The 17,471-nt window shown below is 35.5% G+C and overlaps 1 protein-coding gene across 12 annotated transcripts in view; it reads right to left on the bottom strand.

Moving 5' to 3' along the window:
• CADPS2 (calcium dependent secretion activator 2) overlaps positions 1-17,471 on the bottom strand; it is a 495,842-nt gene that overhangs the window by 148,282 nt on the left and 330,089 nt on the right. For all 12 annotated transcript variants that reach the window (XM_070264987.1, XM_001502202.7, XM_070264989.1 and 9 more), the window contains exons 10-11: positions 7,655-7,763; positions 6,378-6,578 (exon numbers count right to left, since the gene is read on the bottom strand). In XM_070264987.1, coding sequence (XP_070121088.1) covers positions 6,378-6,578; positions 7,655-7,763 — 310 coding nt within the window. The remainder of the gene's footprint in view (positions 1-6,377; positions 6,579-7,654; positions 7,764-17,471) is intronic.

Consider the following 17,471-nt stretch of genomic DNA (forward strand, 5'->3'; position numbering starts at 1 on the left):
ATGTGTGACAACCACAATTCAAAATATTTTATGCAAATACACTTCACCATGTACCATTATGCCATTAGTTTCCATGAATTTATGAAGAAATAAAAATAAATTGAAAAGGCAACAGTTTTGATCTATGTGAGAAATCTTGACTTAAAATTCTCTCATGAAATAAAATAACAGGCAATCAGCTACCATTAAAATAATACCTAGTTTCTTATTTTCATAAAAGAACATTTTCATATAATTTTCTCTGAGGATAACATACCTACATTTAACTCGAAGGAAACACAGAGATATCATCTGGATCAAATGGAAAACGTGCTTTCAAATCAATATCATAGCCAAATCCAAGGCTGGGAGACTTGCTTTAAAATTGGGTTACACTGGATTATCTTTAATTAAAGTTTATTTTAACACAGAATTATGGTGACTAGTTTTAAAAATTATTCACGACACTAATCAAATGTTCACTGATAATGACAAATTTCAGTTCAGTATGTCTTCCAAAACATAAGAAAATTATCAATGTACTGCAAACTGTCATAAATTCTGATGAGTGACCTATGGACTAACTACAGATGTGGGACATGGTAATTGAGGATACTGATGGGGAGAGTTTCTATGGTAACAGTTGGATATACACTTCAGCATCTTTAGGTGGTATTGTCCCCAGGTGTGGTAAAAGTGGATGGAATAAAACCCAAATTGAGAAAGATTACTATTTGCTATACATGTAAGGTACTAAAAGCTTTATTCAAATAGAACCTGAAAATTTAAAAATTTCATTAGGGTAACAGCTGTTGAAATCAAGAGAAAAGAATAAGAAGGCTGACAGTATCAATTTAAACAGTCAACACTGACTTGGAAACAATGGGAAGACTATCAGTAAGCTGGTAGGCCCCACTGCGGTGGGGAGGCCATGTGGTAGGCACTAACCACAGCCAGCCCCTTTGTGCTCAAGAACTCAAATTCCAGGAAAGGCATCTAAGTTAGAGTTCAAAACACGAGATGGGGAAAATATTTACCTGAAATATTTCTCCTTCCTTTGCAACTAATTTGAAAGATGCTGCATTTTTTGCTGCTCCTGGTTTTGTGAGCAATTAGGGATATAAAAGGCGAAGGGGAGGAAAAAGAGTTGGGGGAAAGAGCAAGGGGTCACTGAAGGAGAAGAGGAGGCCATTCATTAGCATTCTGAGACCATTCAGGTGTCCAGGCCTGGGACTCAAGTACCAAAAGGACCAAGAAGAGGGTGCTGCTAGCTAAGAGCTCATCCCCTCTCCTGCAAAACCCTGAGCTGAACTAAGCCTCAAATGAATCTTTTGAAATATCATAACTTGGTTTAAAATCGTCCTATGTTTAGATGTTTGCCTGTAGCTGCATTTACTGCTACCCACACCTGACTATAGTTTTCTTTTAGCTCAGACTCTCACTGAGCTTGAAAATTTACAGGAAGTTAAAAGTGGCACAGCGGCCGGCCTGGTGGCGCAGCGGTTAAGTTCGCATGTTCTGCTTCTCGGTGGCCCGGGGTTCGCCGGTTTGGATCCCGGGTGCGGACATGGCACCCCTTGGCATGCCGTGCTGTGGCAGGTGTCCCACGTATAAAGTAGAGGAAGATGGGCATGGATGTTAGCTCAGGGCCAGTCTTCCTCAGCAAAAAGAGGAGGATTGGCGGTACTTAGCTCAGGGCTAATCTTCCTCAAAACCAAACCAACAAACAAAAAGTGGCACAGAGCAGTATGTACCACCTCTCTTTTTATAGCACCCACATGCTGTTAATAGGAAGAGTTTAATGTTAAGATTTTACGTAGATCATCCTGGGTGGTATGTTCATATTTTATGTATGCATGTTTTATGCTGAAGACCAAAGAGAAACAGTTGATAAGATATATTAATTAGAAGTTTGTTCACACCTCTATTATTGACTCAATTTCTTAGCCTGATTTTGTTAAATTGATCAAAAACTGATGTATGGATGTACACATCTAGCTTTCTGCGGCAAATAACACATACGTAATATTGTCACATGATGACAATTTTAATCAACACATACGGACCTAGAATCATGGGCAAAGTAAACAAGTATTCAGCATTTATTTGAAATAATATATTCAATTTAAAGTAAGACATACTTTACCAATGAAGTGTGCAATTTAACTTATTGGATCAATCAGGAAAAGCAGCATATAAAATTAAATACAAGCTTATACTCTGATTTAACGATTTAAAAGAAATTTGGCTTAAAATCAAAAAGAAGGTAACTTTTCTGGTTCATTTTTGACATTATTATCGAAGTCAACTAGTACCGTGTTGTATTACATAACATAAACATTGCATTATGTTGCATACATAAGGGAGAGAAAAATGAAAAACAACATGCTTGCATGGTATTCTGGTTGGAGACAGCAAAGAAGGACAGTGCAACCAAAGAATGTCTGTCAGTCAGGCCCAAGGCTGTGCATTGTTTGCAGCTAGAATTTCTACACATTCTGAGAGTCAAAGAAATAGGGAAGCAGAAGAGATTCACTTATCAGAGAAACCTGTAAATACATTATTTATATCCTAAAAAAGATAAGAAGGTGGTCTTCTAAGTTAGATTTCATAAACTTATTATTTTGTTCTAAATATCCCCTAAATGTTCAGTACGCTTAGTTTTAAAAACATGCTTTCTTCTTTTAACTTGTAAAATAGATACTTCAAAGAAAATTCAGGAAATAGAGGAAATGGGTAGCAACTAGTCTAATTAAAGTCATCCACTGTGAGCATTTTAGATATAATTCTATGTATATTTTTAAAATTGGGTTTTTTTTTACACAATGAAAATAATACCACTGACATAATTTAGCAATTTTTACACTTAACAGTGAGCACTCTTTTTGCGTGCTCTTGGAACACCTTCATAGCCATTATGCCCCCATAAATAGTAGAGATTAGGTTGTTTCTACTTTTCTGCTGTGGCAAAAATAGGTATTTCTGTTTCATAAATGGTAAAGTTAACCTAAATATTCTGGATTTGCCTAGAAAGTAGGAGACTGACATTGTAAACAAGATCATGATATTCCTTCAAAAATCGTAACATTACAAACATTTTAATACAATGAAGCAAAAAACCACCAAAATCATGAAAATACTTACCCTTAGCAGCTATAGGTCAGCAAAGAAATGAAAAACAAAGCATATTTAAATGGGTTAGGAATGTATTTATTTCTATACCTAGTCATTTTAATGATGTTATTTTCTTAGTTTCTACTAATGACTACAAGTTGTTCTTCCAAGAGATGATCAAGAAAGAAGAAAAGGGAATGCTATGGAAGTTAAGGAAGGGAAGACAATACTAAGGGCAAATCTACTTTCTGGAGCAAACCAGTGGCATCTCTGATAGACATCACGGTCAGTATTCTCATTGAATATGGTAGGAACACATTGTTCTTCCTTGCTTTTTTTTCTTTTTTAAATAAAGAAAGATAAAACAGCAGGGTCTGCTCTATAGAAAACTTTACTAAAATCCTGGAAAAAAGAAAGCTTCTGCTAACCCAATGGAAACAGTTTCACATTTTAGAACAAATTTAGCTTTTTTAGAGCAAGTTAATAAGGGGCTAGAAAATTCAGTTACAATTAGCCTGATAACACTGCCTTGACAATGCATTGGTATCTAACAGTAGAAAGGCTTGTTAGAAAGAGATTACCTGGCTATCTGAATCAAGTGATTATTAGACCCTTTATTAATTTTGTATCGTGTAGTCATGACCTTAATGTTCTAGGCCAGTGGTTCCTGACCACTTTCCTTGCCACTCTGTGCAAGATGGAGGACATCCACGAGCTTAGCACATTCTTTGGGTATTCCTTGCACTTAGGATGTTAAGAAAAAATACTGGAACACAAGTGAATGAGGAAGATATTTTCACAAAAATAATTTTCAAGTCACTGTAATTCAGTGGTTTTCAAACAGGTGTAATTCTTCCCCATCTACAACCCTGCCTCCTGGAACATTTGGCAATGTCTGGAGATATTTTTGGTTGTCAGACATGGGTTGTGGGGTTGCTACTGGCATCTATCTAGTGAGTAGAAGCCAAGGATGATGCTAAACATCCTGTAATATACAGGATAGCCCTCACTCCAACCCCTGAAACAAAGAGTTATCTGGTCCAGAATGTTAACAGTGCCAAGGTTGAGAAATCTTGCTTTAAGTTACAAAAAAAAAAAAAATCATTCTGCTTCTGGTCAGGATGGCATAAATGAAAAGAGATATACCCTCCTACCTGAAACAACTGAAAATTCAGAAAAAAATACATATAAAAAATAGTTGTCAAAACATCGGGCATCAGGAAACATAGGATAATGCTTCTTGAGAGAGGAGAAACAAATGAGATGAGCTTACAATTGCCCCAGGTTAATGCCAGGAGAAACTTTCAAAGCTGTGGCACAGGGAACAAGAACCCAGGAAGAGCTAGTGGTCTCTGCGATGATGGAGCTGACAGCTCAGGAAAGCCAAGATGGCTCGAGTTTGCAGGGAAGCGTTCTCTTCCCTTGCCCTACCCACTTCTGTACTCAGTCGAATACTGACCACCTCATGCATGTGAGGCAACTACTTGAGGCCAGGGAAAGAATCACTGTAAAGGATTAAAGGGGATAGTGCCCAAAACTCACACAGAACCTAGAAAATACTTGTTTCCAACAGCGAGAATATAAAACTTCAAAATTCATGGGTTATCATTTAGAGTCCTTTAGAACAATCTTGGTCCAGAGTGGGGACAATTAATCCCAGACTAGACGTTGTTTGGTCCCACCTAACAAAACTTAAGAGCAAAACCTGAAAGGAATGAATTCTTTCCATGTAACTTAACTGTGTCTCAGAATAAAGCTCAAGAACATTTTCCTGAAGAAAATTACGCCAAGGCACACCATAAGCAAACTGCTCAAAACCGGCACTGAAGAGAAAATCTGTAAAGCAGCTAGGGGAAAAAGGACACGCTATGTACAGAGGAACAAACAAAAATGTAGCACAGTTCTCATCAGGAAAAACAAAACAAAGCAACTCAGCAGAAAGTGGAGCAAAATCTTTAAAGCACTGAAAGAAAAATATCCTTCAAATGAAGGTAAAATAAAGAATTTTTCATATATAAAAAAGCTGAAAGAATTCATCATCATCAGACTTGCAGTACAAGAAGAGTCAAAGGAAGTCCTTTAAGAGAATGAAGAGTGCTGGAAATGGTAACTACATGGGTAAGGATAACATTTTCTCATGTTATTTAAATTTCCTTAAAAGGTAATTGACTGTTTAAGGCAATAACAGGAATGTATTATGGGATTTAAAACATATTTGGAAGTAAAATATATGAGAAGAACAGTAGAGTCCAGGAGGGGCGAAATGGGAGTACACTATCGTAAGGTTCATATACTATTCATGAAGTGATATAATATCACATGGAGGATTGTGATAAATTTAAAGGGGTATACTTTAAACCCTAAAGCAAAAAGGTGAGTGGAGTTGAGCTCATATTCCATCCTTAATTATTTGGCCTAAAGTGCCTTTGTTAAGATGCCCAGACATGACACTGAAGGGTGCTTAAAAAGAAGAGTAGTTATTTAATGCATGAAAAGTAGGAGAAGAGAATAATGCATGTCAAGATGTTACTCCCCTGGAGAAGAATCTTGAGAGTAAAAAGGCGTTTATTGAAAAGCCACAATTTGAGCTTAAAGTTATAGACAAACCGATTTATTACAGGAGAAATTAAAGAAGTTTTGCAAAGGAATATAACAAGTTAGAACATTTGGGTGAATGATTATTAAAGCTATGTTTGAAAATGTTTTTGTCATTATTACATAATTTGTTATTAATCACTTGTAAATTAAAATGAAAAATATAGTTCTTGATTTAAATTAGCATATGGAAAATGACATGAATATTAAGGTATTTAGAAAAAGTAAGCTTTTTTTTTTGTTATCAATCTATAATAGAAAATAGCCCTATTATCCTTCTGGGTTATTAACTCTAGAAAGTGATGGTTGATCATTTTAGTATTCTGAAATCCTTTCAATGCCAATTGTTTTTGCAATACTTTTCCCACTTCTATAGGACACACAAGTTAAAATCACATTAAGTTAAATTTTCTTTTGAGAGGTTCTAGAGAATTTTCTTATACACTCTTGAGATTCCCAGAGATACCCAATGCTTGGCAAATTCATGATCAGAAACCACAGGCTCGATTTACTCCAGATCTGTGGGAAAAATTAGATAACTGATTCTATGACTACTAATATGAATTATTTTTATTCAATTAGGTATCTGTTAATGATGTAAACTATAATACTGAACAAATTTGCCACAGATAATTTTATCTTATTAAGGTTATTAATTGATAATCAAATTATTTTTTAACAAAACTTACAAAGCTGAGCATCTGCATGGAGAGTTCCTCCTCTAGGATTCAGCTTCTGGGTTTGAATTGCAGGAATGGGTTTATATGATTGACCTGTGGCCCTGTACATGGCTTGAACCCATAATATTCTATCCTGTTCATCATCGCTGGCAAATATTACGGTGTCTCCTTCTTTAACAGCATTAAAGAACATCTGACCACCCTGAAGGCCTGTGGAGGGAGAAAGACATCGTTAGAAACTTACACAACTGGCGATTTGAATCTCATTCACTACATGGTCTCATGGAAAAGAATCAATCTGATATTAGCAGCTCAATGTTTTAAACGATTTTTGGTGGAGGATCAAATCCACAATCCAAGAATTGTAGGGAATCATAAGAAAGGTTTAAACTTTCCTGACACTCTGGAAATTAAAAATAGCTTAGGGACATGAACAATCCATGACACAGTAACATTCTGCAAGACATACAAACCTACCCCATAGAAATGCATAGCATAATCTGAAATTTCATGCCAGAGAAGAAAGTCTTATGTTGGCATATTTCTCATTCTATAGGCAGGAGAAATACATGATGAATTTAGCAGAAAAAAAAAAATACAGGTAAGGCAAAAATGATACTTACATTGTATGGTATTTTATTTTTTGCAAAATTCTTTTGCAGAGAAGGCATTTACATTTTTAAGTGACCGATTCGTGAATGTGATCACAGATTTCTATTTTTAATCTCTATATATTAATTTCTTAATCTCTATATTTATTAATATCTATATATTTCTTAATTAGGCTTTATTAATCTCATTAATCTCCATATATTCATTCATTCATTCACTCTCTCACCAATTTTAGATACTAAGTGTCTAGTAGCATACCTAGTATTAATATGGAGGGAGGGAGAGAAGTATAAGAATGTGTTATTGGGGAGAAAATCAGTATAATATATAATTCATTTGCCATTTCTTTCCCCAAATCTATTTCTTGTACCATTTTGCTTTCCAGTAAAGAAGTTTACCTAAGCGTTGCTGATATACCTCATATAATTTTTCTATTACAGTAACTTTCACATATGTCATCCTTGTACCAAGATAACAGAGATGACAAGCTATAGCCAAAACTAAGAAGCTCTCAAAAAGATATGATTTGAATCTCATACAGTCTTGTCCAGGTATATAAGTGAAATATGCACCCTATTCATTGAGTACAGTTTGAAAGTAGAACAAGCATAGGATATTTACGAGAATTTCATAAATACATGAATGGCAGGGAAAGTGACTGGACTTAGAATTACCTGGGTGGGGATCTGTATAATCCACGGTGTATCCTTCAAGCTGCATTAATTCTTGTGGTTCAGATTTTTTCTCTCTATAACTGCACATAGCAAAGGTGTACTGGCTAACCTGCATGAGAAAAAGTTTGTGGATGGGTTGCATTAAATTTTGTTTTTTATCAGAAGACGCTTTGCCCAAATTAAAAAAACCCATATGATTTGCATATAAGTTATTAAACATTAGCATCTTTCAAAACCCAGCTCAGAGACTAAAGCAACTTTTGTTTGTCAGTTTACAGTTAGGACTTCCCTGCAAATTAATGATCTGTTGGCTATGATTCAATTAGCTATTAATAGAAGTGCCACAAAAAAGCATTCATGTTAAAAATAAATTTGGGAATCACTGGGTTAAATAAAGATAAACAGGCTTCTTTTACTGCAGGTTTTCTTATGGCCTTTAATACGCTAACACATGTTACAAATCTCTATGAGTGAGATATGTTAGGAGCATTGTCAAACTTACATATTCATGGAACCACATTTTCAAGCACACTTATTTCAAGATTTTAACCAAAGTGAAAAAAAAAAAAGATCTCAATAAAAGTTGGGAATTTATTGGTCCACATAACCAAACCCACAAGAAGGTCCAGACAGAGTGGAGTAAGTTCTTGGCAGCCATTAAGAGATCTGCTCCATCTCTCCGTTACGCTTCTCTTTTGGAACTGGCTTCATTTTCTTGTGCTGAAGTCTCATGGGGCTAGAATATAGTTGCCAACAGCTCTGCAGTCTCCTCCCTGATTGTCCCAGCTTGGGTCATAAGGCCATATTTGGACCGATCACTGTGGCCATAGGGCAAAAGTACCATTATTAGCCCCAGGTTGGGACAAGAGCTCACATCTGTGGCAAATAATGCTGAATGCTACAATAGGCAGGCTCTTAGAAGTTCCTCCAAAATACAGAGGGGGAGGTGCCATTCCCAGAAGGAGAAAAGAATGTTTGGTGGACTAATAAATATCTAAGTTGAAAAATATCCTACAACACAAGAGTCCATGGAAAACAGTTTGGTTAATGTGAAGTATATCCCTTTTCCACGTTTAAACATGAAATGAAACTAAGGAAACATAATACCTTTCAATAGACAAAGATTACTTAAAGAGAACTCAAAAAGGAGCTAATTATGAAAGAAAAAATGATTACATGCACTACGTTAAAATTAAAAAATTCTCATTAAAGGACACCATGAAGAAAATAAAAAGGCAAAGCCACAGACCAAGAGAAGATGTATGCAAAACATATAGTCAACAAAGAACTAATATCAATATGAAGTGATATCTAAGATCAAACACTTAGGTTAACCAGAGAAGAGGAAATTCTGCTTCAAGACTGCAGCATCAACTCCTACTCCAGGCTGCTGGCCTCTCTGGAGAACCCTGACTGATACAAAAAGCCTTACTATTTGCTATGTATTCCGTTTGATCCAGCAAAATTTCTAAGCACTTATCCCAGGGAAATAAATGGACAAATATTCAAAGATACACGTGCAGGGTATTCACTGCAACATTACACATGAAAAAATTGAAAAACCAACAGTGGTTTGTTAAATACATTATGGCATGACCACACAGTATAATGCCATATAGCCATTAAAAGAGATGTGACAGATTTTTTTGTCTGGGCATGGAACTATTTCCAGGAAATATTATAACATAAAGAGAAGGTTAAAAACAAAAATGAAGAAATGTTCTTTTATGGGTAAACACTACACATACATATACACAAACACATACAACACTATACATACATATACACAAACATACATATACATATATAAATTCTATATGAGGATATACTAAATTATTTATAGTGATTATTATTGGGTGGTGCAATTATAGGTTATTTTAAATTACTTTTTCAGTGTTTGAGTTTTTTTCAAAGAATATAAATTACTTTTTAATGAGAAAAAAAGAGTACAGTCATGCACTGCTTAACAATGTTTTGGTCAATGATGGACCGCATATACGACCGTGGTCACATAATAGTAACATACGGACTAGGTGTGTACTAGGTTATACCATCTAGGTTTGTGTCAGTACACACTATGATGTTTGCACCATGACGAAATCACCTAATGCATTTCTCAGAGTGATGCATGACTGAACAACTATTTCCATTTTGGAAAAAAACATAAAGCCTTGTTTGGGAACAGTGAAGCCAATAACTGAAGACACCTGTGGTTCTTGCTGCTCTTAAATTTCCCTTTTCTTTCCTCATCTTGTAGACTGTCAATGAATTTACTTTTTCACCTCTTATGCATAAGGCTGACAGATGAAACCCAGTGGCTCCCATATAAAGAAGGCTTCAGTTTCCTTGTGTCAAAAGGTATGATTGTGGGACTTTTTTTGGTGGGGGGAGGGAGTGAGTAGAATAACATTACATTTCTATTACTTATTCTAAAAAGAAACTCATTCTCTTACTTATGGACAATAACTCAGCCGAAAGTACCACTATTCTTCCATAAAGTAATTTAACATAGTGTTATCTTAAAAATATTCTGAAATATTTCAAACATTAACAAAAGTACAATATACTAGCATGGATATATACCCACCATCCAGCTTTGTTGAATCATAACTTCTTATAGATAGACAGATATGCTTTAAGTTTTTTTTTTGGACAGATGCTTATAATATACCTACTCAGACGCATTTCCTTTTCTCTTCCCACAGAGGTAATCACCATGCTGAATTTTGTGTTTATTATTTTCAGGCATGTTTTATAACTTTTATTACACATAAATTCTTTTAGGTTCCTAGACCCAATTCCAGCGTGTGTGTGTTTGTGTGTGTGTGTGTGTGTGTGTGGTGTTTCCACATCAACAAGCAATGCTCCAGACACCAGCTGGGTGTCCTACAATTTAATTCAATTTTGACACTAGCAACGAGGAGACAGGATTAGGTTCTACAGATTAAGGGTTCAGTCCTACAAGACTGCCCCCCCGCACTTCAGATACCAGTAGCAAGTCCAGGCTGTTACTTGTGTTTCTGACCAACTGGCTGCAGATTGGAGGATCCCACAATCCCCTCCTCGTACTTCAGAGACCAGCTGCAAGTCCAAGTTCTCACCTCTGCTTCTGACCAACTGGCTATAGACCACAGGTTCCTGTGACCCCTCTCTCCTTGGGTTTGATTAATTTGCTAGAGTGGCTCACAGAACTCAAGAAACTCATTTACTCACTAGATCACTAGTTTATTATAAAAGGATATAACTCAAGAACAGCTAGATGGGCAAGGTACGGGGAAAGGGCGAGGAGCTTCTGGTCTCTCCCACCACACGACTCTCCCCAAATCTCCACATGTCCACCACCTTGGAAGCTCTTTGAATTCCCTTCTTTTGGGTTTCTATGGAGACTTCATTACATAAATGTGATTGATTAAATCATTGGCCATTGGTGATTTATTCAACATCCAGCCCCCTCCCCTCCCCAAAGGTCAGGGAGGTGGGACCGAAAGTTCCAAACCTTTAATCAGGTTGGTTCTCCTGGCAACCTGCCCCCATCCTTAGGTGGGGTTTAAAAGTCACCTCATTAACATAACAGAAGACACTCTCCTTATAGTCATGAATTGCCTAATTATGTGGATACTTCTGAGAAATGTGTCCTTAGGCTACTTCGTCCTTGTGCAAACATCAAAGAGTGTACTTGCGCAAACCTAGATGGTATAGCGTACCTCACATCTAGGCTACATGGTATTATGATGTGGATTAAGGCTGCCCCAGCCAGAGAAGCCCAAGGTGACCTGGCCTACATGCCAAACTATGTGACCCAGTGGACTTTTTTTATGGTATGAATTAGGACTGCCCCAGGGAGAGAAGCCCGGGGCATCCTCACCTGCATGCCGATCTATATGGCCAGATTCGTATCTAAAGTTATATGACCGCACAATAACCAGACCCCATCTGCACTGAAATCATTTAATGACTTTTTACATCATCTTTTCTTTTTTTCCAGTAAAAATAAGTCACGTACCCATGCCTTATAAAATTAGCCCTAACCCTCAACTCAGGGCAGCAGCAGGAGCTCTGCCTGCCCATGGGTCCTGTCCCCATGCTATTCCACACTATTCTCTAAATAAAAGAGCACTACTGCCAGATCTTGAGAGTCTAAGAAATCTTTCTTTCGACTCCTCGGCTCACCGACCCCACATCAGTATTAATCTTATGGGACCACTGTCATATACGTGGCCCCATCGTTGACCAAAACATTATGTGGTGCATGACTGTACTTAGGAAATTCCAAAGGTTTTAGAAGCTCTGTGCCAGAATGGGGATGAAAATCAAGTATACATTTCTTATTATAAATCACAATATCACATAAGTAACTTAGCAAAATCATGTATTTTTTGCACATTTTAAAACCTTATATGAATCAGTCATATACATTGCTCTGCAATTTCCCCCTGCAAAAGTTCAATGTGATGCTTAAGTGTCTTGATACATAGTCTGTCACTTGAATTGTCACACTTACCCAATGTCCTAATGATGCTTTCAGTTTCTTCTACTTGTTGCCTTCATAAATAATGCCACAATGGCCCATTCTTGGTACATCACTTGCCCCCCATGTGAGAGAGCTACTAAAGGACTACACTAAGGAGTGGAATTGCTAGGTTGTAGGGCATATGTACCTTCATCTTAACTAGATATTGCCAAACTCCTTTCCAATTTATACATACACCAGTGGTATAAGACAGCTCCTAATACTATACATCTTTGCCAAACTTGGTATTTTGAGTCTATTTTTAACCCGTTTTGGTGGGTGGAAATGGTATCTTGCTGTTACTTGAGTTTACAATTCCTATTACCAATAGCACTAAGCATTTCCTGGTATTTTTATTAGCCACTTGGGGTTTCCTGATCATACAGTTTGCTCATTTTCTAATGTATTATTTAGTCATTCATACCCTTTTCCATAATCAATTTTGCCAGAGGTTTATCTACTTTTTTGAGTACTTGCAAAGAATATCTTTGCATTCTGTTAATCCTCTCTACTTTTTACTTTCTATTTCTTAATTTCTGCTATCTTTACTATTTCTCCCTTCTTGTTTGGGGGTTAATTTTATTCTTTTATGAATTTTTAAATTCATCTACTTAGCTTATTCATTTTCAGTTGTTACTCATTATTAAAATACACATTTAAGTTTATTCTAAGTTCCCATTAGGTTCATTTCAAGTTATGTGTAGCATTTTCATAAGTGCTGTTCTAACTATTTTTCATTATTTCTTTTTACACGAGCTATTAATAAGTGTGCTTTTAAATTTGGATTTGTGGTTATGTTTTCCTTATTGAGTTCTAAAGTAATTCCATTGTGATCAGAATGATTCAGAATTTTGGTATTTTTTGAGACCTGCTCTATTGTCTACTGCATGACCAGCCTTTATTAATGTTCTCTGTTTCCTTAAAGAGAACACATCTTTTGCAATTATTGCTCAGCGATTATTTATGTCCATTGCATTTAACTAATTGTGAAGTCAAATATTCTACATCTTTCTAATACTTCTTCTCATGCATCAATTATTGAGAGGTATGTTAAAATTTCCCACCAAGGCCATCCATCTGTGAATTCTTCATACAATTCTCTCAAACGTTGCTTTATATTTTTTGAAGATATGTAATCTTACACATATATGTGTAGGATTGTTATATCTTTCTAGGACTAATCTAATGTTGCTGGTAAACTTTTCCTGTTTGTATTTATGTAGCGGCCTTTTGTTCCCCCCATCCCTAATACTGTTTTTTGCCTTGCAGTCTATTTTGCTGGATGTTCACAGAGCTATACAACCTTTCTTTTGGTTAGTATGTGCCTGGGAATGTTTTCTCATCTCTTCATTCTCAATTATTCTGTTTTATTTTAAATTCCTATAAACAATACATAATTGGATTTTTTAAAGCCCTAAAAATCTAGTCTTTTAACAGGCAAGTGAAGATCATTTGTTATATTTAGTGATATATTTGGATTTATTTCTAGTATCTTATTTTGCTCTTGCTGTTTACAGTGCTGCTTTTTCTCTTATTCTGTCTCTATTAAACATTAACAAAATCGGTTTTCCCCTGATAGGGCAGAAACTATACATTCTGTTTTTATTCTCGTAGTGATCTCTTAAATCATTTTGTTTTTGTTTTTAACTTATCTCCTCCTGAATACAAGAAACTTTGAGGATTTTACTCCCATGACCAGCTCCCATCTTACCATCTTAGTTGGTTAGACAGTATTTCAGCACTTTGAAGACAGTATGTCAGAAGGCTTATATATCCATGTTGAAGTCTGATGGAAGTCCAATTGTGGTTCCCTTGTTGTTAACTTGCCTTTTTCTCTCTGGTTTCTCTTAAACGTTCTCTTTATCTTTGTTAACTTTCAGTTTCATTGTGAAATTTCTAGGAGTTTTATGTTTATCCTTGTTATTTGTTTTATTTCCGATAACTCACGACTTTCATCAGTTTTAGAATCTTGTTCATGATCTTTTCAAGCGTCGATTCTGTTCCACTTTTCCTCTTCTGTCTTTAAATTCTATCAGAAGTATCTTGGAACTGTAGATTCTGTCCTCCATATCTTTCAACCTTTTAAAATAGCTTGTCTCTTCATTTCTTCATGCTGAGAGTTCTGAGTAATTTCTTCAGATTATAATATTCTATCATTAACTACATCACTAATTTTCTCTTCAGATGTGTCTAATCTACTGTTTAACTTGTCCAACAAGCTTGTAATTTCAGTGACTGTTTTAAATTTTTAGTAGTAGTTCTATATAGTCCTGCTGCAAATCTGCTTGTTCATTTTTCATAGTGTTATGCAGTTTTTTGTTTTGTTCTTATACTTTTGAACCTTATAAATTTCATCGCCTTAAATACAATTATTTTATAGTTTGTATGTGTGCTAGTTCTATTACTGAAAATCAAGTAATTGGTTTATTGTTTTGTAATTTTGATTATGAGCTCATATTCAGCACAATTTTATCTGTGGATATCTTATAAAGCCTAGGTTAAGGGTTCTTCTCTCCAAAAAAATTTCTTCAAATGCCATATGCTCCAGATATATCACCAATCCAGATGAACTTTTTAAAATATTAATTTCTTACCTTAGGTATTTCCCTTATATTTGGATAAAATAAGTTAGAATTTAAATATTCTCTGAGTATAGGCTAATAGCTACAAATTCTCAGGGGTCTTTTTACTCCACACTCAGAGCCTAAGGCCAAACACAAATTACTAGGCTGAGGGCAGTTTGTTTCCTAGCCTACCATTTCCTGAGATCTAGCTCTTTTAAGTACTTTATGAGAAGATTTCTGATCCAAATTCCCACTCTGAGAATGCCTCACAGTATGTTTTCGTCTTCTGAGGGAACGATAAAATCCAAAGCCCCTAAATATGAACATCAACACCCCTCATCCCATACTCCAGCCCCCCTGCAGTTACAGCATCAACTGAACAGCTTCACTATTTGGTCCCCTGAGGTTTTCCTTTCTTCTTGTAGTTCAGCTATACATTTTAAAAGATGTGTATTATATTTTATCCAGCATTTCCAGGTGTTTGCCATAAAAGAATTCTCTTCATTATCTTTAGGACTAGCCAAGACCACCAATTAAATCCTTTTGTTAATCTTTCAATTCTAATTGTTTTAATGGAGTTTCTAAATAAAAGGTCTAGCTTTTATATGTATAAAACAGACTATACATATCCTTTTCACTACACTCCAGAAAAAAAAAATCTATGATGGGGTTAGTATATACAATCAAACATATGCTCAAATTTGTCTTAAAATTATTAGACATCAGGGGACGATTACAAGTAATACTTTTGTGATCAATTAACAAAATAAAAAATACACTGAGCAAATAATTCATAGGTTTTCCATTTTATTCTTTCATTTGGAAGAGTTTTAAAAACCTGACTCAGAAAGTTTGCTGACACATCACCCATAAACAATCTGGAACCCGCCGGGAGACAGATGAAAAGCACAGGAAGGCCTGCCTTCCTCGTGTGGCTTGCAAACATCTCCAGCAATTACTAGCTAGAATACATAGCTACCACTGTGTTTGGGACTCCAGACAGACTATCTGGCAAGACGTCTTCACCTGAACTCCCAAGCAGGAAAATATCACCTTCACTTTTAAAAGCCCACTTTCTATCTATTTCCTAATTTGGTAAAACCCTACTCCTTCTCCAAGACCCATGCAAACTTGTCCCCTTTCCCTTTCTAAGTGCATTTCCTTGTGTGTTATCTCCTTGATTTTGAATCACTGGCTCCCACAGTGTCTGGCATAGAGTCTCTGCCTTTTAATTTCTCCATGAAATTCAACTTATGTCAATTTGATAAACACTCTGTTCAGCCACATTTGAAAATCTACTATTTTTTAAAGTACAATCACACACTTATTTTGCTAAAAAAACCAAACAAAATAAAGCACTAATAGTCTACCAGCCCAAATTACCCAACTTGTACTCTCAAATGAATCCTCCTCCACTTGCCATACAAGTAATATTTGGTTTTTTTAAATGTCAAGCTCTCCACTTAAAATGTTCAGGAAACAATAAACATGAAGCCAAATTCATGACTTCATCCAACTAGCCTGTCTTGAGCCCCCGCTGTGTGATGGGCACAGTTATAAGAGGCATGGAGGAACCAGGGCTTTCTCCTTGAGGATACACAGATAGCTACGATGTGCTCATAGCCATAAGAAAGCCAACAAAATGCTAAGAAAGTTCAGGAAGAACAAAATGAAACAATAAAACCAAAAAATAACCTGGGAAACAACTAATTAGGGAGTGATTACTCACATTAAAAAGAATTCTTACCTTCTCAAAAACATTTGATTCATTTAAGTAGTGAGATCTTTCTATATTTCTATTTAGAGAAAAAGGCAAAGCCAAAATACTGGAAGGTATTGCAAATTAAAAATGATCAAAAAATGGTGAGTTTTGGAATTGTAACGAAACGTAAGAAAATGTATAATTTCATCCCAAATCTTATTTATATATACACAAGATAATATTATATAATAGTATACGTAGAATTGGATTTCTCAACATTATAGGTTTACTTTCTGACAGTATTGTCTTAACTTGTCTTAACATTCTATAAGGTAATTATTTAATCATTAAATTTAACCACTGGAATAAAATATTGTTACATTTGATAAAATTATAGATTTTGAATATGTGGTGAGGATTTTAAGAGAATACATTTGAAAACCAGAGACTATGATACCTAGATGATTCAAGTCTCATTAAACCACAAATAGTTAAACCCAGAGCTAAGTTTCACTGAAAAGAAAACATAAGATTATTCTCTGAAACACACTGTTATTGAGAGATGAGGTCAATGGTCTTAACTCCAGAGTGTAGGGATGAGGAAACTGCCCTTCCCAAGGTCACCCAGAAGGAAATGGTCATCTTGAGTCTAAAAAACAAGCCTCCTCAGTCCAGTTAGGTATTCCTTTAACATACCACATTATTTTATAATTCACATTCTAAAACTTAAAAACAACTGAATTCTCAATAAGCCAATTACCTTTAATTTCTGACGAAGTTATTAAGATAGCTATGAGATATATAGATATCTATAAGACTCTATAATCAAAGATAACTAAAACTACTAAGAGGATGGGAGAGAAAGAAAAGCGCACAGAGTAGTAAATAATTTGGGGTACTTTTGCTTTATTATGTATCTTCTCTCAGGTACATCTTTAGTAAATCACCATCATTTGTTTTATAGTAATTGTTGATATCTTTAATCAATATAAAATTATAATCCTTTGATCTGTTTAATATTTCTCATAAATTTTACTTGCT

Source organism: Equus caballus, chromosome 4, assembly GCF_041296265.1.
Source record: "Equus caballus isolate H_3958 breed thoroughbred chromosome 4, TB-T2T, whole genome shotgun sequence".
NCBI lineage: Eukaryota > Metazoa > Chordata > Mammalia > Perissodactyla > Equidae > Equus > Equus caballus.